General features: G+C 38.1%; 2 protein-coding genes across 2 annotated transcripts; both read right to left on the bottom strand.

Moving 5' to 3' along the window:
- Positions 1–7,015: 7,015 nt before the first annotated feature.
- On the bottom strand, positions 7,016–7,948 carry LOC137097251 (olfactory receptor 14A16-like). The gene has a single exon (XM_067469496.1). The coding sequence runs from the start codon at positions 7,946–7,948 to the stop codon at positions 7,016–7,018; it is 933 nt and encodes a 310-aa protein (XP_067325597.1).
- Positions 7,949–18,024: 10,076 nt separating this feature from the next.
- LOC137097425 (olfactory receptor 14A16-like) lies at positions 18,025–18,975 on the bottom strand. The gene has a single exon (XM_067470523.1). It carries the CDS (start codon positions 18,973–18,975, stop codon positions 18,025–18,027), a length of 951 nt encoding a protein of 316 aa, XP_067326624.1.
- Positions 18,976–27,641: the final 8,666 nt, after the last annotated feature.

The raw sequence follows: 27,641 nt of genomic DNA, 5'->3' as shown, positions 1-27,641 counted from the left end.
CAGTGCAATCCTCAAAATGTAACCATAATATGTGAATATTCTTTAAATATATTAGAGACGATATATTTGATTTCAGGTGATTATAGGTGCATAGAATGTAGAAATGATCTTTTCACAAATAGCATTCTCCTTGCATAATATTTGGCTGCTGTATTTTTAATTGTTCAGAATAATTCCCTGAAATGTAATTTTCCTACAGAGACACCTTCCCACTTTCACTAATGTAGAAATGAAGAATTTATTCAATTTTATGTTTATATAGTCATATTGATCTGTGTATCAACATTAAACCCATTTTAAAAAATCTTTCTGCATTACATTTTGATGTAAATGCTCCCCGAGAATCACATTTTTCATTTTAATTCTTAACTGCTTGACTTTTGTTGAATTTTTCCTCCTCTGATAATGTTTTGAATGCCTGTAATTGTCTTATGTTTTATCTGTGTATTTTAACTATGTTATACCCTTGATTAGATGCAGGTAAGATATAAATAGTAACTATTATTATTATTATTATTTTTATTATTTTTATTATTATCCATTTTTCTAACTGCTATCCACTTCCTTGACTTTCCCTTAGAGATTGAATTGTATCTCTCTGTCTCAAGACAATGGACAGAACAGTGGCTGCATATGTGCAATTTGACTATGGATTGGCCTTTAGACTATGACTCTGTATGATGTGATTCATTGAAATATATTTTTATTATGCTTATTATGTTTTAATGTTTAACTTGTTTTTACTGACGTGGTATGTTTTAAAGCACTATGGAGGTGCGATTGTAAGCGGCCTTGAGTCCCCTTCAGGGTAGAGAATGGCAGGATATAAATAAGGTAAATAAATAAATAATAAATAAATTTTCCTGAACTGCCTCAGTGATTTGGGAGAAGGAAGGAAGCAAATATTGTAATCCAGTTCCCTCACAGTCTCCTTGGTTCTTTGGTTAACCATTGCTTTTAAACAGAGGTTGGATGGCCATCTGTCAGGGGTGATTTGAATGCAATATTACTGCTTCTTGGCAGGGGGTTGGACTGGATAACCCATGAGGTCTCCTCCAACTCTTTGATTCTATGATTCTATGATTCTATGTCTCATTCTAAATTTTTACCCAATCAGTTAGCAAGTTGAGGAAGGTTAATGATTATGTCAAGCATGATGATTGTATTGGCAATCATATTATATTTCTGTTTTGAAATTGGACTAGCAGCAATCTCAGCTGGCGTCTACATTTCAGTAGATAATAAAGAGAAAAGAAATACATTTCTCTTTCAGAAAGTTTTAGCAGAATAAGGTATTATCCATACTAGTCTGTTTTACTTAATAAGCTGTCCCTATAGGTGAGCCCAGAAAACCTCTGTTTGGAAAGGAAGTTTGTCAAGACAATGAAGTCAATTATATTGTTGCTGTTCCAGTTGCCTTGCCTAGTATGCATTGCAGATACGGCCAACTGCCTTGGAGATAATCCTGTCCACATTTCTCAAGAGTGGTATCAGCCAGATACTCTTCTTATTGGTGGGATGGGTTCTGAGATGATGTATGTTTCTTTGGTTATTATTTACTTCAACTCTCATCTTTCTGATGATTTATTTGATCTTCAACTGTAAATTATGTAAGAATGAACATGTAGTGTGTATTTACATCTTCCTAAATCACTGGCACTTTGGGTTATCAAGTTTCCCTTGAGTACACTGTATAACAGCTTACCTTCTTTGAAAAGTGGAAGATCATGTATAGTACCAAATTTCCCTACAATTAGTTCTACTTCTTTATATAAAGTAAAATGAAAAATGAAAGGATGTCCTTAAAATCACCACACTCAGAAAACTTTAGAAAAGTAATATGAAGGTAATGTGTGTAGTTTAAAGATCATGATACAAGTGCTGCTGCTGCTGAATCTGATAAAGTAGAAAACTGACTGTATTAGAACCCAGTTCTAAATCAAAACTGTCAATGAACTCAACATCGAACCAGGATCCTTCTGATATAGCTGAAGATAAATATTTAACACTATTATTTCTATTTTCTGTTTTGTTTGTTTGGAAAAGCAATTTTCTACCTTTGAGGAAAATGGAAGGAAATTAAAGATATTATTAGTTCAGTGAAATGTGTACTCAATGTCTATAAGATCTTTGAATTCTGCTGATCAAGAGATTCTCCAGCTTTCTCCATGTAATGCTCTTTCTTGCATCTCTAAAGTTGGAGTAGTGATGATTGTAAGGTGGTGGATTCTAATCTTGCTGAGAAAAGAAAGAAAGGCAAATATGAGATTTAATTTTCTCTGAAAATAATGCATTGAACTGGATTATATGAGTCAACACTGCCCTATAATGAAGTCCGATGCAGTTCTGAAATTATATGGCAGTGTAAATGGGCCTTAGTGATATTTCAGTATATCTTATTGATCATGGGATAACAAAATATAAATTATTATTAGTTTCAAAATCATGATAAAACCATCTGCCAGGAAAACATTTTGGCTTGAATAAGAGAGTATATGAAAGTTGGTTCCTTTCTGGGTTGTGAATGACAGACTCTGAGTATCAGTGAATTGTTCATCACACCATTTGCGAGTAGAAAATCCTTGATTTGATTTCTTGCATTTCTCAATAAAACCCGCTGATAATGATGCTTGGAGAACAACTTCTAGTTGAAGCAGACAATGCTCAGATATACAGAGAAACAGTCTGACAATATAAGACAGCTTCATTTACAAAGCAAAGTTAATACATCCCTTGTCAGTTATGCATTACAAATTCCCATGCTCTCATATTTTCTTTCTAGTTTGCCTTCATGATTCTGTCTCTGATCTCCTTTCTATTTTCTTCCTATTGCTGTTTGATCTTAATGTACAAACTATGTGAATAAATGATATGAAGACTGTATGAGTGTAATGTGTAGTAGAATTCTCCTGTGAAAGAGCATGTTGTTCTATTTGCAGTGTGGTCCCAAAGTAGAACCAGCACATTTTAGCATTGATATTTGCAGTGAATTAGATCAATGAAGACCCAAATATCTTGCCTAACGTTAGCCTGGGTTTCCATATCTATGACACCTACTATGATAGAAGGATGACCTATCACACCACTCTAGATCTGCTCTTCAAATTGGACAACTTTATTCCAAATTATAGATGCAGGAGAACCTTTGCTCTGATATCTCAGTGATTATAAGTCTCTACAATATTCCACAAGTATTTGGGAACCTTGGCTCTGATATCTCAGCAATTATAAGTATCTACAAGATTCCACAGGTATTTTTCTGTGTGTTGGGTACAGAGGGGTACAGTCAACATTGTTAATTTTCAAATCATTGTTCAACTGTGTGCATGTCAATGTATTGTCGAAGGCTTTCATGGCCGGAATCACTCAGTTCTTGTGGGTTTTTTCGGGCTATATGGCCATGTTCTAGAGGCATTTCTCCTGACGTTTCGCCTGCATCTATGGCAAGCATCCTCAGAGGGTGAGGACCTCACCCTCTGAGGATGCTTGCCATAGATGCAGGCGAAACGTCAGGAGAAATGCCTCTAGAACATGGCCATATAGCCCGAAAAAACCCACAAGAACTGTGTGTGCATGTCACTTTTATGATGCTTCAGTTTTGAAAATTACTTGGCATTATTGGAGCAAAAACTTATAAACATATTACTCTAATAATAATAAACTCATATTTATTAATACAGTTCAACCAAAATATAATTGAATCAAGTGTGTCATGACTTGAAAATAGAGGTCTAGATTTTTCTCTCAGTGTGCAATGATAAAAATCTATTTCATTGCAGTACGTTTCCTAACTCCGCTCTAAAACAGATGCACATTTTGTTTTAGCTCTCCTATGGGTCTTCTATCCCAGGAGAAAATTGTGCAACACAGCTGTCTTCCTTTTACTGCATGGTTCCCAATGAATTGCATTAGTACTTTGGCATTATCCAGTAACTTCAGCATTTTGGATGGATTTGGGGCTTTTTTTTCTGGATGACAACAGTGGAAAGCAGTTCTTACAGATACTGGAGCTACTGCTTTCCCAGAATGGCATCTGTTTGGCTTTCATAGAACAAATCATGAATCAAGTTTCTTGGTATGTATTCGAGGAAATCAGTACTATGGCCAATCATATCCATTCATCTTTTGCATGCACTTGGGTGATACACCTCCCTCCAGCCAATCCCAAGTAAACACGCACACACAAAATGATTGGAATCAAAAATGGCCACAACTTGTTTATTGATTACAGAACAAAGGTTGGCAGCCATGCATGGGTCTTGGATCAAGTATTGGGCAGCCCGCTGCTGTCCGATGCCACTAACACGCCTGGGTTCAACTAGCTCAATACCGGTCAATGTAAACTCAGCACCCCAGGGGCCAAGACATTTTCCCCCCTTCCGCTAAGGGGGGAATAAACCCGACAGATTCAGGGCCCATGCCACATGCCAAACACAGAGTTGTGACAAGTTAACACAGACAAGCTAACACGAATGAGCTAACAGAACAGGCTGACAAGAATCCCTGAAACAAACCAGCATGCAAGGTGGGTGGGATGGAAAAGCTTGGAGCATGGCCAGTGCCTGCCGGAAGGCCTTGGGCAGCCTTAAGTAGGTTGCCCAGGAGGACAGAGAGGCTGGCCCCAGTCACTCCAGAGGCGGGGCAGGGACAACTCCCCATTGGCCGGCGGGCCCAACAGCGGGAAACTTTCCCGCTGCCCAAGGGGCTTCTGGGAGGAAGAAGCCCCCTGCGGCCTCTGCCGCAACGTGTTTGGCCTGGTAAGTTGGACCAAGCCTTTTACTAAAAGCACAGCCAATACATATATTGCCAATGGAGAAAAAAATCATTGCATGGTTGATTATCATGACAGATGCTTTCGGATAAATTAGATTGCATTACATTTTAATGTAAATATTTGGTTGCCTGTGGGGGTCTGTGGCGACATTGGGGGCAAAATCAGCATAGGACTTGACAAAGCCTTCAGGTGACCAAAAAATTTTATCTCAGCCTCTGCTAAATTAACTGAGATTAAGCCTTACTGAAATCAAAAGAATGTTCTGCATTCAATGTTATAGTCTAATAATGTTTTCTATTAGACTGTATTTTTAGAGAAGTGGGGGAAAATCAGTCCATGGGTATAGGCCTGACAATTTTGTACTCCCCAAAGTCCTTGAAATTTTCATGAGTTTTTTCAATGACGTTTTAACATAATGATTCAGAATTATTAGTGTCTGGTGGTTTGTTTCTATGAGCATCCAAGACCCCTACATTGATTCCGCTGGTAAATCTGCAAGGAAGTTGCCCAGGGGATGCCCAGATGTTTTGATATTTTACCATCTTTCTGGGAGGCTTCTCTCATGTCCCCACATGGGAGCTGGACTTGACAGAAGGAGCTCATCCGTGCTCTCCCTGGATTCAAACCTACAACCTGTCAGTCTTCAGTCCCAGTGGCACAAGGGTTTAACCCATTGCGCCACCGGGGGCTCCTATCAGAAGGAAATGAAAGAAGGGGAGAAATGTTGTTGCTATGATTGCATTCTGTGTCCAGAAGGGATGATTTCAGATGAAATGGGTAGGTGTTGTAGCATATTTTTTGCTAGATTCATGTGGCATAACTTAATATACATGTAAGGATTTAAGGTAATCTTAGAATAATTTTATTCCACATTTGACATGATAATCAAAAATCCACTCAAAGATAATAGGTGTCAGTTTCATAGATTCTACAGGTGGTCATCAAGTCATTTAAAAAGTCAAGCAGAGCATGCATACATCATATATATTGTAACTAGCCTTTACATGAACATAGTTTTGGGAACCTAGAATTAAAATAGGAGTAGTTGTTTAGAGTGCCCATGTTCAGAATCATGTTTTGTCTACTCTCGCTACACACCAAATTATTAGTCTTCATAGATAGTAGGATTCAATGACAATGTCAAACCAACACAGATTTAGCAGCCATTGTTTTCATCAGATTCTGACTGCTAATATTAGTTTGCAGCTCTGCCACTACCAACAAGTCAAAAGCTCTACTAGACATAAAAGAAGAATACGTTAGTAGAGAATTCTAGGTCATTTTTTTCTAGCATGGGAAATTGTGGCCTTCCAAATGTTGTTTGAAATCAGGTTGTATTGACCCTAGCCAGAATAGTATATAATTAAGAATTATGGCACTATTAGTCTACCAAGCTTAGCATGGTACTATAATTTTTATGGTAATAGGATGATGTTCCTCCTCAAGAAAAGAATTGATGCTTCCAAAAGCATTGCTACTAAAAGCATTGCTTTTGGTAGGGTCTTCTACCTGAACAAGTCTAACAACAGTTGGAAGGTCATGGCTGGCCATCCTTTCTTTAAAACATGGTCAATGTTCTGAACTAAGAATGTTTTGCACATTTCTGAAACACAAAAAAAAGTTTTTAAGACAAACATAGAATTAATGAAAATATAGATGCCAAATAGTACTGTTATTTATTTATTTGTTTATTTACTATCTCTCCCTAGAGGGGACTCGGAGTGGCTAACAGTTTTACCAATCATTCAATGCCATATTGCAACACAAAATATAAATAGAACACATTAAACATCAAAATCGTATAAACATATAAATGCAATTAAAATTATTAAAACATAGCACCTAGCATTTGGCCACCCTCTTGTTCGCTGCAGAAGCTCCTGGGATAAAGGTACTGTCTGGATGGGCCCTCAAGCTTAGACATTGTGAAAGAAAAGGCTATTGGCCAAATCCTAAACAAAGAGCTCCCATTTGGAATATGTGGAAGAGATGCAGCACCCTGATGCTTCTGTGTCGTGATGCAATCTAAGTAATGTAAGTATAAATGGAATTAAATGCAAATAATACCACATGAATCATAAGCAATGTAAATTATGATGCCGTGGAAGCCACATTTACCAAAGGAATAGACACATTATTGAAAGAGTCTCCACCCTCATTACACAATCATCAATAAAGACAAATGTTTCACTCATCTATACTGAACAAGACTGGAGAAGCTATTTCTAGAAAAAAAAATCTTTAAAGCAATAACTTAGAGAGGGCATTTCTAATATTCTTGTTCCTCATTGCATAGATTACTGGATTCATTAAGGGTGGGACCATAGAATAGATCATGGTTAGGGCCAAATCAAAAGATGATGGGGAATCAAAATTGACCCTGAGGTAAGAAAAAATTCCAGTGATGGCAAATATCAAGACAACTACGAGGTGAGGAAGACAAGTTGAGAAAGCCTTCTGCCTTCCTTGAGCAGAGGGGATTCTCAGCACTACAGTGAAGATATGCACATAAGTCACAACAATGAATATAATGCAGCCTAACGCAATGATAATGCCAAAAAATATAATTCCAATCTCAAAAAGATATGAATCAGAGCAGATCAGCTTAAGTAATTGTGGGATTTCACAGAAAAACTGGTTGACAACATTAGAGCAAAACTGGAATCCAAAAGTGCCACCAGTGTGTAAAATTGTATAACATACACTGCTTATCCACACAACAATCACTGTTTGAATGCAGGCATGTCTGTTCATCACCATCTCATATCGTAATGGATTGCAAATTGCCACATACCTATCATATGCCATGACTGTCAGAAAGAATAAATCAGATGATACAAAGAAAGTATAGAAAAGGACTTGAGAAACACATCCAGAAAAAGAAATGGATCTGATATTCATAAGGGAATTGGTCATGGATTTGGGAATAATGACTGAAACTTGGCCCATATCCTGTATGGCCAAATTTATCAGAAAGAAGTACATGGGGGTATGTAGATGGTGGTCATATGCTACTGCAGCAATGATGAGAAGATTTCCTGCAGCTGCTAACAAGTAGAAGATAAGGAACATGACGAAATGTAGAATCTGGTGCTCTCGAACATCTGAGAATTCCAGGAGAAGAAATTTTATAACAGAAGACTGATTTATTATTGGTTGATCCTTAAGAGGCATGATGGTTACCTGTTCATGCACAGGGAAGGACGAGAGCAGAAGGATATTTCAGAGGCATGGTTAAGTCAACCGTAACTCTCTCTGTTTGTGTGGTGATTTAAACCCTGTCTTCTTGAGCCCTAGTGCAAATCTCCACCACAATATCATGCAGAGTCTCCAGAAACAGCCTGTGGGGGAAAGATAAGCAGATTTCAGAGACCTATATGCCATTTGTGACTTTTGCAGTACAATAGAGTTAATTTCACATATTTCCACCCCCTCAAGCTGTCTTAAATACAGGTGGAAGATGTTTTTAAAATGAGGGAGAGTTTATGCCCCAGCTTGAATGAGAATATTTATGCCTGAGACTCATTTCAGTTCCTACTTTTCTTAAAATATCCCATTAAGAGTCATTAAATCTTTTATGTTATGCAGAAAATTTGACAAGTGTGTTTAGGGGGGAAATCACATTTCAAATGCAAAGAGGAGAAATGTACAGAAAAATACAATACATGTTTCATAGATTACTCCCATTTCAAACTTTAAGATTATAAAAAAGTAAATATAGTGATTAAAATCAATGTCTTCTTGAGGAAAGCTGACAAGCACATTAAGAAACAAATTGAACAAAAGTGCAAAGAGAAGGAAAATGGTCAGGAAAATATAGGGCATTTTTTATTTGGATTTCTCCCATGGTATGTACATATACAACCCTATGAACCAAAGAAAATTAACTTTCATATCACCAACAATCATTCTCTTTTTTTCCCTTCTCTCTCAATCTCTGTCTCTATCTCTCTCACAAATGAATGTAAGGGTGGATATCTAAGCTCCATGTCTTGGGGGATATAGTGAATTGTTAAATTTATTTAAAAGTTCATACAAATAAATGCTGTTTATGTGTGTTTTAAAGGTTACAGGAAAAATGTGTGATAGCACAGAGATCCAAGGTAATACATAAAATAGTATTTGAGAAAATCTTATTCTCATGAACACACCACGAAGATTCATCAACTATTTAAGGTACCTGTGAATATATTAGTGAAAAGCCATGGCAGGAAACATTTCCTGACAAAATGTTATCTTTCTATCCCTTCAGCTAACCTAAACACTTCTTATTATTCATTTCATCTTCTGAGCTGTTCTATCATACAGTTCAAATAAAACATAGCTCTGTCTCTTTCAACAAACTCAAATTCTAAGGATTCCATAGGCTTTGGCCATTACAGTTGAAATGACACCAAACTCTTTAAAGTTTGAAGTAATGTCACCACAAATAAATTCTCTGGTATTCAGAGTATTTCTCATCTTTGTTTCCTAACTTCAACCAGATTTGAAGTGATGTTTCCATGTAAGAGGTAAAAGGGCAATGGTTTTCATCTGACATCTTCCCAACTTACATCTGACTCCTTTAATCCAACTGATGCCTTACTACAAACGTTACAAAAGGGAAGGGGTAGAAAGAAAATACATGGAATAATGGATGGGTTATATTGAGAAACAGAAAACAGCACAGACTAACTCAATAGCATACCTTTTGGTTTGTACAGTTGTTTCACTTCTCTTCCACTGGCTTCTTCAACATCTTCAGCAGGAATTTCATATTTTGTGGCTGCTACAACATGTGTGGCTGCTATTTGAAAATGCATGCAGTAACAATTACTCATTAGAGGAAAGATTAATTAATGTCATTGTGTATCATGAGAATCCTAGTCTCATGAGTCTAATTTACTAAATAGGTGATACACCAGTCAAAATCTGAATTCTAAAACTTTTGCTCCAAATTTACTAAAGTTTATTCTTTTATCTATAAATGAAAGTCACCATTTCAACATCAGACCTGCTGAAGTCCTACAGATTTAGGGCTCTTGCTTCCTTGATTAAATCTATTTTTTTCATGCTGCCTTCTGAATTACTACAGATTATTATCTTTTCTAGTGAGACATATCTAATCTTTTCATGTTCAGGGGAAAGTTCCACTCTACATATAAACCCAGAGACCAGATAAACACAATGAATTTGTTATTAAAACCCTGGACCCGAAAAAGGACGCCAAAACCCACAGCCATGGAAAGGTCTTGACAGCCAAGTCCAAGGTGACCTTTCACCCTGAAACCTAATTTTGGCTAACCTCCACAGATGACTTTTAGTTCAGACATACAAGTTTCACAACCATACATTTTGCTGGGGGAACATCGGAAAATCACATTATCCCTTCAGGCAGTAGGCATAATCCCCTAACAATTCCTCCACACACCTAACAATGTATCCAAACCAAAGGTCACAGATGTTGCCCAATGTCCCACCTTTGTCCTTCTCCTGGGAACCCATTCAGGCTGGCTAACACCCATTGCTAACAATTGTTTTACTAGGAAGGAACACTGTCCTCACCCATGATCAAACAGCAAACAGAGTAGCAAAGTCCTTTTGTTTCAAATTGCTGTTAAAGAGCTATAAATAAATCTCTATCTTTGCATTGAGTTATGTCAGGTTTTGGAGCATAGACTCTGCTGACATCTGCTTTGGCTGAGGTGAAAAAAAACTTCAAACCATTTGCCTTCAATCCATCTGTGTCTTATTCAGTTTTTTGGGAGCTTGACACGCTAGGGCCCAGAAGCTGAGATTCTTGCAGAGCTGAAATCACTTAACAAATTGGAGGGGGAAAGGCCACAACTTTTATTTGGTTACAGCAGTAGACGTGGTTGAAAAGGACATGGTGGGATCCAAGCATCAACCATCTTGGTCACTAATCAATGAGTTCACAGATCTGGCCTGATGCCAAAGTCCCTAGGAATGGAATGAGAAGGTTCAGCATAGCAGAACCCAGCAGGTATGGAAAGTATCCACTTTTTGCTGGACAAAAACAACTCCAGACCACACACCCTGAGTTCCAGAGAGGCCCATCTACAAAACCAATGCTGTGTGAATGGTGGTCTGACAGTCCTGGATCCCACTACCTCCATAAAATACAAAAAGTATTCATCATAACAAAAGAAAGATATGCAGTGATCCTACACTGGCAAATAAAGTGGATCTAATCCAGCATCTGAGATGTAGGATCAGCCCCTTTCTGCATTCTGATAGGAACTTCCTGAGCCACTTCAGCAGCAGGGACCCCCCAGTGCCCAACCACAACAAAAATGGTTTGGTGCTGCTGGGCAGGGCCCCCAATGCTATCCTCTCTCTTGTAACCCTCTGGCAAGTAATTTCCTTTAATAACAGGACAGTGTTTGTTTTAAGCCCCTCACTCTTTCAGCATCCATATTGCTGTCCCTTTCATGGAGGCATGGAATGCCTTCTGGTAACTTGTTGCATTGTTGGAAGTTTCTTTTTCGATGGGGAGGGGGAGAGTATTCAAACAAAATCAAATAGATTTGTGTGTAGGTGGATTTGTTCCAGTTGTTTTTTGTTTATGAAATAAACAAAATTATGCTAGAAGAAAACAGATTTTTGGAACAAAGTTCAGTTCTTGGCAGATGACAACATTCAAGAAGAACATTGTAGGTCAAATTATTTCTGTTTTCTGCAACAACATATGTACTTTTCAACAGGGTAAGCAGTTTGTGACCTTAATGGATTTTAAATCAACATTTGACTCTATCTCCAAAAAGAAACTATGGGGAAAATTGATATGGTCCTGAAAGATGAAAGACTCTTAGGCCTTATTAAGGCCCTATATAGTGACAGCAAACTACAGATCAGATGTGGCAACATGGGACAACTTTCTGGAGGGAAATATATCTAGAGAAGACAAGGCTGCATCCTATCTTGTTTAACATATTCATAAAGGATCTGGAAAAAAAACTCTTCGTCATTTACCCAAGCTTGGAACTGGGAAAATTCCATTATTGGTCGCTATTGTCTCACACTCCTGTCAGAGCAGGTGTTTGAAATATTTACTAAGGAAGTTTCTAAATTATTGCTTACAGAACAACCTAAAAATCAACTATGGGAAACCTAAAGTTCTTGTCTTTGAGAGAGAGAAAATCCCTAGATTGGTGGTTCCTAGACAGGCATAGTTTAGAATGGGTTAGAAGCTTCCAAAACCTGTGGCTGATGATATTCCATCTCACAATGTCTTAGACCCCTTATATATCTGCTATTTCCCAGAAAGCACAGATCAGCTTTTAGCCTTACCAAGGGGGGTCAGCATATACCAATTGCTATTAAGGTTTTTAACACCAAGACAGCCTCTCAGTGTATGTATGCTTCCAGTATTTGGATAGATGACTTAACATCTCAGCTACACAAGCAGCAAGCAATATTTCTGAAAGTCTCTTTTCAGTTCCACAGATGTGTTTCAACTTGCATCTTGCTGCTAGAATCTGTCAACATGAGCTTGATGATTGGTTCTTAAATACTGACTCTAGGTCAGTGTTTTTAGTTCCATGTAGTTGATCTAGGCTTATTTATCATCTATTGGCCTTTCTGCATCCCTTTTATTAACTCACCTGGTTTTTAACTTGGCACTTAAATCTATCAAATGAAGACTGTGGAACATTCCCTTCTGTGAGCTGCACTCTTGCTCATATGTTTCTTGTTCCCCTAGTGTGTTGTGTATAGGTTAAACTGGGCCACTCCACTGAGTTTATTATCTTAAGAATTTGACTGTTGCCAATACTGCTGCCTATTTTCAAAGGCAAGATGTAACGTGTTCCCCTTGGAAATGCTTTGAGGCAGACTTCAGGGTGTCCCATATAATGCAAGACTTTGCAGATGCAGTAACCAGGAAGTGGAATGTATGCATCACGTCTTATTGTCCTGTAGCTTTTACAAATAGGCATGAACAACATCTTATTAACCCATTACGGAGCAACCTACCTGGTAGAGTAGCAAAATGTTATGTCAAATTTGACTGCAAAATAATCTTCTCCCTGTGACTTTTACCATTGCCAACTTTCCCTCAGAGGTAGCCAGGATAAGAAAATGTACTATGCCAGATTCAGGCTGAAACTGGCCTTTGCATTAATTTACATGTATTTTGTTTGCATCTTCTTTTGTTTTAACCAGTTTATAAATCTCGAGTATCTTCAACAGTCGAGCTATTTGGGTCTGTAATAAAGCTTGTTGTTGTCAAAATTTAAGGATTTCCTGATGGACCAAACTTGCTAGGTGTCACATGGGAATCATAGTTCTAGGAGTGGGAGAGATATCAAATTCTTACTTACTAGTAATATGGCTAAGGTTTTAAATTACATTTAATACATATAATTGTTTGGTTTTAATTAGAAGTGACATCACCAGCAAGAAGTTGCCAAGGAGCTGCTTCTGGAGCGCAACAGCAGTAATGGCCATGGTCCACAGGATGACCAGGCATTGGTTTCATGCACTCACTGCCCAGCTGATCATCCGAACAGCAAAATGACTTTGAGGTACTCCTGTGGTGTCTCCAGAGCAACTAAAGCAGACTACCACAAGGAACTGCATCTGGTGTAGATGCAGCCTTCGATACTTACTGTTAAAAAATAGAGAGGTTATAGAGGGAACTTGGCCTATGTATGCAACATAGATCATTTTGTCAGTAATGAATAGGGAGGCAAAGAGGATAATGTGTACTTGTGGTACATACAAATGTTATGCATATTACATTAAAATTATTTCTGATTAAGAAATCTCCATTCTTGATTCATTGACATCGCAGTCAGCAACATATCAATCAAATGCTATAATTGTGAAGAAATCAGATTCTACAAAGAACACAAAGAAGAGCACTTTGGCCCTATACAGAGGAGGAAATGTGTGTGGTTTTCATGAAAGTGTTGACCATAGATTTGAATAGTTAAGGTAGACACTAACAAAACCACTCTGACTAATCTTTGCCTAAGAAAATTCTATGAGACTCATCACCATGAATTAACAGGCACACATATACACAGTACAAAGTGTTCCTCCATTTTAATCACTACCATGTATCACAATATCATCCAATGTGTGGTATTCAAGTTTGGTACAGTTCCCAGTGGGTGGAATAACCCTTTCTTAAATATTATCATGTCATTTTACACATATTGGATTGCATTTATTATAAGACTGGATTTATTGTGGTCACTGAAAGGGAGAGTAATTATGATTTTGAAAAATAAATAAATATTAATGAATATGTAGAAATGTTGTTCTGTCCTCACTGATCTAAAGAGAACATTGTCTGAAATGGTGGGAAAAGAAGGCAGAAGATATGATAAAATATAATTATTATTTGAGATCTGTAAGTCCCCAAAGACTTGAATGTGGTTTCTCCCAAAACTATCCTATATTGGGCATCAAAAGAGTGTCTTTCCAAATTAAGACTACAACCCACATCAACTTGGATCTGTGATTGTTGTGTTATGTATACACTCCATGAATCAGAAAAAACTGTGAAATTCTATAACCTCATAGGGATATGTTGACTCCCACAACCCTTTGAAAACATTCAGTGTTTCTAGCTGTTCATAATATATTTTTTCCTGTCAAGGACCTTCAAATCTGACTGCAGGTAACTGGAAAACCAAACACCTAGATGTTATCAAGTGTACTTCTTCAGTAGAATAAAGCGATGTGAATATATTTAAATAGTGTCAAACCAGTTTTCAAAATCACATGTTAAATGTATAAATGAATTGACAAAGGGTACTTCCAGACAGGTCTAAATCCCACTACAGCATGGTTAGAGACCCCACAGCACCCCAAAAACCCAGGCTTTCCCAGAGGGGCAGTGGTGGCTACATGCCATCCCAATAAAAAATCAGGATGGCATGCAGCCACCCTGAATCCCCCTAAATTGACCCCTACAAATAAAGTTAAACTGACCTAGCCACCATTACATTCCTTCTTGCACCCTCCTGGAGCAAGGAAATGACATATGGGGACTCACCCATGGGTAGTTCCAGGACTATCTAGACGTGAATCCCCACAGACCCAATACCTGATTTTACCTGGGCATTTCAGGAAGACCTGGATCTAACGGGGTATTTAATTAATTCAGAATAACCAAGGTTATTCCAAATGAATTCATTTTTACCAAAGAAATTGCTTGGATGCCCCCAGCAAATACCTAGACAGGTCCTGTGTTTTGGGCCTGTTTGGATGGGCCCAAAGATAAAATTTGTGTGGATGGAGAAGGGAGAAAAAAATGAAATGAGCATTGATAAAGTGAGTTAGAAATAAAATGCACAACATAATCAGTGGTTGTAAATAACAAGACACTCAATCAGTTATACACCTGTTTATTTGAATTATAAACAAACCTGTCTTCCCCTCTTAATCTCTAGCTCTCGCCCAATCTCTTTCTATTAACTTCCATTTAGTTTTCTACACAGCCTATGTTTTAGAGAGGGAGCCCCAGTGGTGCAGCGTGTTAAACCGCTGAACTGCTGAGCTTGTTGACCAAAAGGTCACAGGTTCGAATCCGGGGAGTGGCATGAGCTTCCATTATCAGCTCCAGCTTCTGCCAATCTAGCAGTTCAAAAACATGCAAATGTGAATAGATCAATAGGCACCGCTCCGGCGGGAAGGTAACAGCACTCCATGTAGTCATGCCAACCACATGACCCTGGAGGTGTCTACAGACAACGCCAGCTCTTCAGCTTGAAAATGGAGATGAGCACCACACCCCAGAGTTGGACACGATTGGACAATGTCAGGGGAAAACCTTTACCTTTACCTATGTTTTAGAGAGGCAAATGTTTTCACAGGGCTCGCTGGAACTGTCAGGAATTGGGAATGAAAGTTTTAGGGTTTGCCCACAGAATCCACGCCACCAAAAATGGATAGTTAACAATTTAAACATTTTTATTTCTTATCATTCTCTGGACTACCCTTAACCTCTATTCACATTTTACTGTAAAAATTTCACATGTCATACAAAATGCATTCAAATAGCAAAAGAAAGTGTACATGACCTTATAGTAGATGGTTAAGAGAAAGAAACAAAACAAATGTTTCAGAAAGGTGCTTGCAGAGAACACCTGGCTTGTTGCATATATTTTCTTGAGTTCCTAGCCTCTTCTTTCAAAGTTCATGCTCTATGTCTTACCTTTGCAGAACATATTTGATTAGAAATAGGGAGCTAGAAAAGATTCAGTGATCATGCAATGCATTAATTTTTTTCTGCATATGCCCAGAAGCATTAGAAATATTTTAATTGAGACATTTCTTTATTTGTTGATTGGTATTTGTAGAGAGTCAAGAATAGCTGTTTATCTGTTGTTTTATAGTTTTATAATTTTAATAGTTTTTAATCTATTGTCATTGTTGTTATCTTGTGATGTATTGTTTTATATATGTAACACATTGAATTTTGCCATTGATTATGTTGGAAGCTCCTTTGAGTCCCCCTGGGGGTGAGATAAGTGCTATATAAGTGCAATAAATAAATAAATAAATAAATAAATAAGTGTGTTCATTCGCTGCAATACAAATACTGGCTGGAACTCTGTGATCTTTGTCTTCATAAGTGAACTTATGTCTACAGGTATTAGAATTGGGAAATTCTGCCAAGTGCACATCTACTGAAGGGCTGATGTTATGTCACCATATAGGGGAGCAACCAAAGTAACCAATACAATCCAGGGTGCATGTACAATAGGACTGGCACACAACAAGATGAATAAACATTGGTCTCTATATGAATTGTGACCATCTTCCAACAATGCTTTCCTTTTTTGTCCTACTTGGAGCTTTGTGAGTGACTTAATGTCTTCATTAATGAACTCGTGCCTGTGGAAATTAGAATTGTGTAATTCTGTGAAGTTCACCTCTTGTAAGGGACTGCTGTTATGTTGCTAAGTGAGGTTGTTAGCAAAGTAACTGACACACATTGAAACAGATACATAATAGAACTGATACACAATGGGATCAATGAGCATTTGGGGTCATTGTAAAACAGGACACCAGCTCTGAAGTGTCAAGGTTTATCAACAGACTCTGACGCACATTGGAAAAGACTAGCTGGACTCTTATTTTACCTCTTCACAATTCATTGACAGAGTTTTTAGCAATACTATATACCAAGTGATGTAAACAATGATAGTTTGTTATATAAATTTTTATTATCCTTTATTATCCTTTCAAAAGGAAAAATGGAGTTGTGAAGGGTAAGTTAATAGAATACATGTTGGCAATTACAGGAGAGGTGGAAATCAAGATGCAGATCATTAACAAAACCTGATACAACAGTTTATAAGTTGACTAAAAACTTTTAATAGGATAGTATGTGTTAGATTTTTGATATTCTGAAGTAGCAAGCGTAACAATATTTGTATTTCATTTCGAAATAATTCAGGTTCATGAACACAACTTTAAAACATCAAAAGGAATAATTTTGAAGATTGTAATAACAAAGTTTAACTCCAGGTAGAGATGGACAAAAAATGATAAAGGATAAACTGAAAATAGCCATGTACAGAAAGAGAGGTAAAGCTTTGTTGTTTCATACAGTTTGGTAATGTATAGCACCAGATCCTATCTGATCTTGGAAGCTAATCAAAGTTGATCCTGGATGGGAGACTGCTAATAATTATCAGGTGTTGCAGGCTATATTTTAGAGGACAGATTTGGCAAAACCACCTCTGAATATTCCTTGTCTAAGAAACATCTCTAATATTCATGGGTTTAACTTATATGACTGGGGAAATTGAAAACCCAGAGACACTGTCCAAAGGATTCCCATCTTTTAACCCTTTTCTTACATTAAAACACAATCCAATTTGTGCTTTGGCTAAGGTCATAAGTGAATAGGTAAAATCTTTCTTAAACATGATCACATTATTCCAATTCATGTTTATATCATGGGAATCTATCTTGGGCAACAGAAAGACAGAATAATTATTACCTCACAACTTCTGAGGATGCCTGCCATAGATGCAGGCGAAACATCAGGAGAGTGTGCTTTTGAAACATGGCCATACAGCCCGAAAATCTTAAAGCAACTCAGTGATTCCGGCCATGAAAGCCTTCAACAACACATTGTATGAATAAATATTAATGTTCTGTCCACTGATTTGAAGAGAACAGTGACTTAAATGCTAGATGAGAAATCAAATTTACTTGTGCTTATTCCCAAGCAATCCCTTTGCTTGCACCAAAAACAGCAGGCAAAAATCCACACAGGATACAATTTAAGTAGGACAAAAAAGGAAAGCATTGTTGGAAGATGATCTCATTGCCAAAAGTTTTGAAAGGGCAAGTTTGATCTCCTTGTTTCTCAGGCTGTAGATCAAAGGATTCAGCATGGGTGAGAGTACAGAATACATTATAGTAATCAGAAGTTCGAGTGAAGAAGGTGTACTAGAACTGGGCCTTAGGTAAGCAAGGCATACAGTCAATGAAAACATGGAGACAACAGTGAGATGGGGTATACAAGTAGTAAGGGCTTTTTTCCTCCCCAGAGCAGAAGGAATTTTTGAAACAGCTGTGAAGATTTGTACATAAGTTACAATAATAAAGATAAAACAGCCAAACCAAACCATTATACTAAACAAAACAGCTCCCATTTCAATTTGATAAGAGTCAGTGCAGGCAAGCCTAAGTAACTGTGGTATTTCGCAGAAGAACTGATTGACAACATTAGAGCAGAAAGGGGTTGAAAATGTTCCACAAGTGTGTAATACAGCATTAAGAAAGGCAGCAAACCATGCACTAAGTGCCATTTGAGCACAGGCTCGCCTATTCATTACTGTTTCATATCGCAATGGATTGCAAATAGCAATGTACCGATCATATGCCATGACTGTAAGTAAGGCAACATCAGATCCTATAAAGAAGTAAAAGAAGAGGACTTGAATCACACATCCTGAGTAAGAAATACGTCTGTCATTCATGATGGCACTGATGATGTATTTGGGGATAATGGCTGAAACAGAGCCTAGATCCTGAATGGCAAGGTTCAGCAGAAAGAAGTACAAGGGGCTATGGAGATGATGGTCCAAAACTACAGCAGCAATTATGAGAATATTCCCTGCTACAGTTGTAAGATATAAGATAAGAAACAAAACAAAGTGTAGAATCTGCAGTTCCCAGGTTGCTGAGAATTCAAGAAGAAATTCAGAGACAGAAGATTGATTATCCATTTTTCACTCGTTAATTATGCTACCTGGTGAAGAAAAAGGAAAGAACTTTTGAAATGTAACTCACTGAATGTTACTTTTAGTGGTTTGAAATACAATCCAGAAATTCTCTATCAAATGTTATATTAAAGCAGGAATTGAACTTTCATCACAAATATTACATTATGGTGTGATGACTTTGTTCTTGTTCTGTAAAGGCAGCACCATATCCAGTATACCTTCATTTCTGGTTTGCAAATGGGTTGCTTCTCATTGAAATTCCCAACCAACTACACTTTGTGGCTAATAGGTTCAAGTTGCATTACAATGATGCCTTATAATTAAAGTTCAATAAAAAAATTGCCTTCATTTTCTCTCATTTTATGCACACTAAAGCAATATCTTTTTTTCATACTGCATTTTCTGTGTATTTTCTTAGTACTGAATTGTGGCCTATGGCTGAATATTTTTTTATGTATTTATTTCATGCATTTCTACCCTGCCCTTCTCCCCCCGAAAGGGGACTCATGGTGGCCTTACACAAGCATCATATGATGCTATTAACATATAAACAATCAAAAATTACATTTAAAACAGTAAAACTCATTAAAAACATTATACATATTCATTAAACAATAAATTAAACATGTCAATTAAAACCAAGTCCAAATAATAATTTGTCCACATACACTCAGCTATTCAGAACAAAAGACATAATCTCAATCCACCAAAAGCTCATGTTCTTTTAGAACTGTGAGATAAATCTTATGTCTGCCAATCTATTGACAGGAGAGCTTGACTTCAGGTTCTCTGCATCATATTTCGAGTCACTCAAAGAAAACTTACCTCAATATCAAAATAGCTAAGGGACCATAATAACTGTATTGAATACTTGAAAATTTAAAATATTATTTTGGCAAGCTTTAATTGGGGAGAGTAAAAAAATCAAGAAGACAGCTAGATTTATTTAACCAGATAGATTTTGAAAAGCTACATGAAAGGAAGTACAAGTCTTGCCAATGAAAGTGCAGATCAGGTTTGCTTATGTTAGTATTTAACTTTCACTTTAGCAAACAATCCCTTTATATTACAAGTCATAAAATCAATTGGAGGAAGAGCTCTGAAAAAAGCCTCATGGTCTATAGATTGCTATAGATCCATTTAAGTTAGTCTACCATGCCACATATAAACATGTCAAAACAGCGATAGATACAATTTTAAAAGACATAGGTAATAACTAGTTTTAAACTGCAATTAATTACAAAAAAACATAAAGAAGTGCATTAACAACTTTCAAGGAAATAAAAATGAAAATTACCAGTCTTTTAAGTAAATTTGTGTTGCACAAATTCACTATTTTTCTCATGCAAAGACCTTTCAGGTCATGATGTGTGTTATCCTTTATTGTCCTAAATGGATAATGTAAGATGTATGTAAGATGTTCTCCTTCCCCAAAGTGCCAAACAATGAATATCTGTCTTCGTTGTTTGTATAAATTTATTACCACAGAGTATTGCTGTTGTGTGTTCGTGAGACACAGTCCTCAGAGACCAAAAAGAGTACAATAAGATGTCTCTAAGGAGAAAAGTAATTTTTCTAGACTGAAATATTTTATTTATAATTTGTAGTTTATGGAAAGGCAAAGCAAAGTAAAAAGAATAGAGTTCCAAAAGCTTTGGGGTTTAAAACGATGAAGATGTATGCCTTTTCACTTTTGGACAAAAGATTCTTCCAACAATACACAGTTGAAATCATTTCTTAATGTCTTGAATTGGGGGCAGAAGAGATGATCAAACATCATTGTTATTATTTGACATCCAGACATTCACAAAGTAGTTGCAGACTGGGTACTTTCTCAAGTATTTTTCCACTGTTGTGAGTCACAAAAGTGCTTTGCAAGTAAAAGGTTACAGTTTTCTTAAAAGAAGATGGTATAGTAGGAGCATCAACTTGGATGTATGTTCATTGTTTTATAGGTACACTTCACGAATTTGTCTCCCTTTAGATAACAATTCTTAGAGTTATCTTCACAAACTTTTACCCAGGTTTGCATAAAATTTTGTGCCTACATAGGACCTCTTCACATGGCCGGGGGGTGGGGGGCTATGCTCTTTCGCCAGCAGTCACCGGCGAAAGGGAAGGTGTTCACGTTGTCTCGTGGTGTCCTATCTGCCCTCCCTCCTTCCTCCATCATATGATGGAGATGGGACAGGGCACGTTGTCACCCTGTTCCCATCATCTGGGAGAAAAGTTGGCAACTCACATTGCCCTGCCACCCTTTCATCCTTTGCTATGCAAAATGCAATCACATAGTGAAATAATTAGTACAAATATGAATTTGTGTTTTCAGACTTGTGCTACATTATAAACTGACCCTGATGTAGAGCTAACACAGCCAAAAAACAGGGCAATCGAGAGCACAAACCAACAGAAGACTCTTTTCTTTTTTTAGAATATTTTTTGTATTTTTTTAAAGAATAAAACACAGGTATTTTTAAAAAATATTCAAAAATGGAAAATTAACCAAAAACTGGCCCTGATGTAGAGCTAACACAGCCAAAAGACAGGGCAATCGAGAGCACACACAGAAGAGTCTTTTCCAACGAAGCCAACCCAATGCAAGTCTTTTTCCTACCCAAGCCAACCCAAAGCAAGCAGCCCTCCCGGACCTCTCTCCTCCCTCGCCTCCGTGCAACAAATGCCGGCCAATCAGACACTGCCACGGTGCACTGCTTGCTTGCTGATTGGCTCCAGCCTCCCAGGGCACCAGCATCCCCTCCATCCCATATCCGAAACGGGCGGAAGCTCGTTAAAAGTATGGGGGATGCCGTTTCATTATTTTTAAACCCTTCCGGGTTTGAAAATGTGTTTTGTAATCGTTTTGTAATTAATAAAAATAACGAATAATTAACGAATTACAAAATTAACGAACAAAACCGCCCAGGCCTAATAGATATCTTTGGATAGCATAGGGAAGGGTTAACACCCCTATGGTGTTTGTTTTGCTGTCTGTGGCCCTGTTCAGAAGAATTCACCTCAGGGCCCTTCCACACAATCATATAACCCAGAATATCAAGGCAGATAAACCATAATATCTGCTTTTAACTGGATTATCTGAGTCCACACTACCATATAAGCCAGTTCTATGTGGATTTTATACAACTCTGTGGAAGCGGACTCACTTTCTATCCCTATGAAAATTAGATTTTGAAAAAAATGGCTTGTTGTGGAAACAAGGAATGGTGAAAAGCTTCATTTAAGACATCTTTCCCCATAACATACTTTCAGAAGTGAATTTCCCTTTCAAGGGGTAGATTTTTTGCATTTCCTGTTGTCTCACCCTCGTTCATAACTTTGAGTCATTTGTAAGTCAGATGTGTGTAACTCAGGGACTGTCTGTACTACCAATACTATCACCCATCTACTAATACTATCAATGTGAAGTAGCAAACACACCATACATCTGCTATTAGTATTAAGCAGGAACGGCCAATTGACCCAGGAACGGCCAAGACAATGTAAATGGATCAAGATTTGAACAGAGGACATAGTTTCTTTTTAAATTGTTATTATGCACTGTCGTTTATGTTTAATTGCACTGAATGTTTTTGCTTTATCAATGTATGTATTTTGTTTCGGCATCGAATTGTGCCAACTGTGTATACCGCCCTGAGTCGCCTTCGGGCTGAAATGGGTGGGATAGAAATAATGTAACTAAATAAATAAATGTATGGCGTGTCATGCCTTCATTTCTGACTTGCTGAGCTGTTTTGTCTTACTTATATTTAGAACCTTTGTGACATAAAGTTTTACCATAGCAATCTCAATTCAAAGAGCTTTCAAACAATTATTTAATATGGTAGGTCAGTGAAAACACTGTGTTTGAGCACCGGAAGCCAATATGTCTTATCCTGATAGCCTATGTTGGATATAGGGCAAAAGGGGGTTGGAGTAGTTGAAAACTTGGGAGATTGATTAAACCGAGGCTTCTTAAACTTTATCCACTTGTGACACCTTTCTACCTGAGAAATGGTAACAAAACCTGATAAAAGAGTTTATAAGTGAACTTATAACTGTTAATAGAATAGACTTTAGATAGACTTTTGAAGTAGTAAGTGTAACAACATTTGTATGTCATCTGGAAATAATCCAGGTTGGTGAATACCACTTTAAAACAGCAAAAAGAATAATTTTGAAGATTAAAATAATGACGTTTAGCTTCAGGCAGAGATGGGCAAAAAAATGATAAAGGATAAACTGAAAATGGCCAGGTACAGAAAGAGAGGTAAAGCTATGTTGTTTCATACAGTTTGGTAATATATGGCATCAGATCCTATCTGATCTTGGATGCTACTCGAAGTTGATCCTGGATGGGAGACTGCCAATAAATATCTGGAAATAATCCAGGTTGGTGAACACCACTTTAAAACAGCAGAAGGAATAATTTTGAAGATTGTAATAATGACGTTTGATAAAGGACAAACTGAAAATGGCCAGGTACAGAAAGAGATGTAAAGTAGGGCTGGGCTATTCGTTTCGTTAATTCGTTAATTCATTAAAAATTCGTTATTTTTTGAATTACGAAACGATAACAAAACTTTTTTTTAACCTGGAAGTGTTTTTAAATATCGAAATGGCAGGCGCCAAAAAATTTTGTATTTCCGTCCATTTCGGAAATACGTAAGATGGCCGCCTGCCGATGCTTGCTGGGAGCTCTGCCGGCTGAGCAAGCGAGGGAGAGGGCGAGCGAGAGGGGCGAGCGAGCGGCGACGGTGAGAGCCATTCAGCTGTGAAACTCTCTGCCCCAGAGGGAGTGCGGTGGAGACTCTTTGAAACAGAGGCTGGATGGCCATCTGTCAGGGAAGGGCTTGGTGGGCCATTGACCTTCAGTTTTGGAGTTGTAGTTCACCTACATCCAGAGACCACTACAGACTCAAACAATGATGGATCTGGACCACACTTGGTCAGCGAGAGGGGTGAGCGAGCGGAGAGCGAGAGGGGCGAGCGAGCGGCGAGCCGAGCGAGAGGGGCGAGAGAGCGGCGAGCGAGAGGGGCGAGAGAGCGGAGAGCGAGAGGGGCGAGAGAGCGGCGATCTGAGCGAGAGGGGCGAGTGAGCGGCGAGCCGAGAGAGAGGGGCGAGCGAGCGGAGAGCGAGAGGGGCGGGCGAGCGGAGAGCGAGAGGGGCGGGCGAGCGGAGAGCGAGAGGGGCGAGCGAGCGGAGAGCGAGAGGGGCGAGCGAGCGGAGAGCGAGAGGGGCGAGCGAGCGGAGAGCGAGAGGGGCGGGCGAGCGGAGAGCGAGAGGGACTCAAACAATCTGGACCACACTTGGCAAAAGCACTCAATATACACCCAAATATGAACACAGATGGAGTTTGCGGGAAATAGACCTTGACATTTGGGAGTTTTAGTTACGGGGATTTATGGTTCACCTGCAATCAAAGAGCGTTCTGAACCCCACAAGCGGCGAGCGAGAGGGGCGAGCGAGCGGCGAGCGAGCGAGAGGGCCCGCCAGAGTGAGTGCCTGCCTTCCCTCCTTAATAATAATTTAAATTTAATAATAATAATTTTAATTTCTCCTCCCTATTCTACTAAATTAATAATTAAATTTAAAAAATATTTTAAAAATATTGAAAAAAAAAGGGCGCCATCTTTACAAAATGTTTTGTAAATATTTACGAAATTTCGTAAATACCGAACTTTTTGGGGGGAAAATTTTGTAATTATTTTAAATAACGAAACAAAAAAACACCCCAATTACAAAACGATTACAAAACCAAATTTTTGCGTTGCTACCCAGGCCTAATGTAAAGCTATGTTGTTTCATACAGTTTGGTAATATATGGCATCAGAACCTATCAAAGTTGATCCTGGATATTAATATTCAATAAATATTAGTGTTGCAGGCTATATTTTAGAGGACAAGTGTGGCAAAACCTCTCTGCATATTCCTTGCTTAAGAAACATTTATAATATTCATGAGGTTGTCTTATATGACTGGGGAAACTGAAAACACAGACACACTGTCCAAAGAATTCCTGTCTTTTCACCCCTTGCTTACATTATAACACAACCCAATTTGTGGTTTAGTTAAGGTCACAGTGAATAGAAATTTTTTTTCTTAAACATGATCACATTATACCAATTCATGTTTGTATCATTGGAATCTATCATGGCAACTAGGGCTGGGTAACCACGGAAAAAATTGTTTCTAAACTCGATTCGTTTCCAGGGGGCGCTAGCATTTCCAAATTCTAAATACTTCCGAAATTTTGTGATTTCAAAATTTCGTTATTTACGAAATTTCGTTAATTTCGAATCGATTCATTAATGGCGGACATGATTGCACAATATGCTAAAAAAAACCCTCCAAATGGGACAGGGGGAACTTCTGAAGCTTCCCTCTCCCTCTGTTGTTGACTGTTGGTGTGATAATTTATTTTTTATCACTGATAAAACAAACAACAACTATAAAACTTGCACCAGACATGCGGAAATAATTTCAAAACAATTTCGAAACAATTTTGAAACAATTACGAAATAAATTGAAAAAAATGTTTCAATTTTGAATTACTCCTGCATGGCTCAATATCGGATCGTAAGCTACTTCAAATACGAATTAATAACGAATTACGAAATTAACAAACGAAACCGCCCAGCCCTAATGGCAACTAAAAGACAGAATAATAATTATTTTGAATTTTTTATGAATAAGAATAAATATTCCATCCATACTGATTTGAGGAGAACAGTGACTAAAATGCTAGAAGGCGAATCAGTCTTTCCTGTGCTTATTCCCGATCAATCTCTTTGCTTGCCCCAAAAACAACTGGCAAAAATCCACATGGGATACATTTTAAGTAGGACTAAAAATGAAAGCATTTTTTTCTTATTTTTATTTTTAATATAATTCTTTATTTGCATACATTAACAGCTTACAGTGTAAACAGAAGACAAAACACAAAACAATGAACATTTTACAAACACATAAGTCCACCACCAAGGCCTGAACAAGTATTTCCTTTGCAATAAATTTATGAGTCAATCAGTAAAAAAAATCATATTCAAAATTCCTGACCAACAAGGTTGTATTGTTTTCCCTTATCACTCTCTTAAATATATTTAATTAAAATGGACCAATATGAATCAAATTCTGATCTTTAAATTTCCTTCCTTAACACTGTAATTTCCATTGATAGTTTGGCATTTAAGGCTACCCTTCATACCTCCCCGTACCATGTTTCCAGAGTAAGTTTGGTAACTATCTTCCAATTCCTTGCAATGAGTCTCATCTTTTTCTCCCCTTTCTAAGTTCAACTTTGTGGCATGCATTAGTAACACTAACCTAGAATCAGGGATGATGTTTAGTCCTATAATGTTCCTGATTTCTTTAAGTATATTGTTCCAGAAACTCTTCAACATGGGACATTAGCACCATAAATGGGGCACATGAGAGAAGACGGCTGATTCTCTCACTCCTGAAGCGACCAGAAGCAACTTGCAGCATGCAAGCAAGTAAGCAAAACAACCAATGGACCTTTTCAGGACCAACCATGACAATAATTTCAATCAACATTGAAGGCATGTCAGCTGCCAAAGAACAACTGCTCTATGAACTGTGCCAAGATAAGAAATGAGATGTGCTGTGTGTCCAAGAAACATGCAGGGATGAACAACAGAAATGACCAAAAGTTCCAGGAATGGTCTTAGTAGCGGAAAGACCACATGCGCAGTATGGAAGCTCTGTCTTTGTAAAACCAGGCCTCCAAGTCAGCAGTGCCCACAACACTGAAGAAAACAATATAGAGGTTATAACAGTAGAGCTTAATAACATCACAATCACCTCTGTGTACAAGCCCCCAAATGAAGAGTTCTGTTTCTCCTCACCCGAGAACTTTGATAGGCACCAAAGGGCAGTAGTAATTGGTGACTTTAACAGCCAGATCCATGTATGGGGCTATGCTCAAGAGGACAAAAATGGAGAGGCTGTCCTCTCCTGGTCTGAACAAACTATCACTCATTCATGATAGTAAACTCCCACCATCCTACAACAGTGGGAGATGGCACCGAGGATATAACCCAGACCTCTTATTTGTGAGTGACAGCATTGCTAGAAACAATATCATACGCAAGCTAATTGGCACAACCTGGGGATCACAACCAGACACAGTGAAGACATCTGCCCTTGCACTATGCTACTCTGCTGCTGAGTATGCATGTCCAGTGTGGAACACATCTCACTACGCTAAAACAGTGGATGTGGCTCTTAATGAGGCATGCTGCATTATCACGGGGTGACTGCGCCCTATGCCACTGGAAAAATTACATTGTCTAGCTGGTATTGCACCACCTGACATCCACCGGGAAATAGCAGCCAATAGTGAAAGGACCAAGGCAGTGACATCTCCAGCCCATCCCCTGTTTGGATATCAGCCAGCATATCAACGACTTAAATCAAGAAATAGTTTTCTAAGATCTACAGAGACACTCACTGGAACACCCCAGCAAGCAAGAGTCGAAAAGTGGCAGGCTCAAACCCAGAACCTCAATCAATGGCTGATACCAAATGAGGGACTCCTCCCTGGGGACACAGAAAACTAGGCGACTTGGAAGGCGCTGAACAGACTGCACTCTGGCACCACGAGATGCAGAGCCAATCTTAAGAAATGGGGCTACAAAGTGGAATCCACAAC

Source organism: Anolis sagrei, chromosome 6 (assembly GCF_037176765.1).
Source record: "Anolis sagrei isolate rAnoSag1 chromosome 6, rAnoSag1.mat, whole genome shotgun sequence".
In the NCBI taxonomy this organism is placed as follows: Eukaryota; Metazoa; Chordata; class Lepidosauria; order Squamata; family Dactyloidae; genus Anolis; species Anolis sagrei.
The sequence above is the reverse complement of the archived record's forward strand: the minus strand, read 5'-3'. Positions and strand labels throughout refer to the sequence as shown.

Coding starts and splice junctions, on each gene's coding strand:
- LOC137097251 (XM_067469496.1), bottom strand. CDS start 7,948: ATGCCTCTTAAGGATCAACCAATAATAAATCAGTCTTCTGTTATAAAA.
- LOC137097425 (XM_067470523.1), bottom strand. CDS start 18,975: ATGGATAATCAATCTTCTGTCTCTGAATTTCTTCTTGAATTCTCAGCA.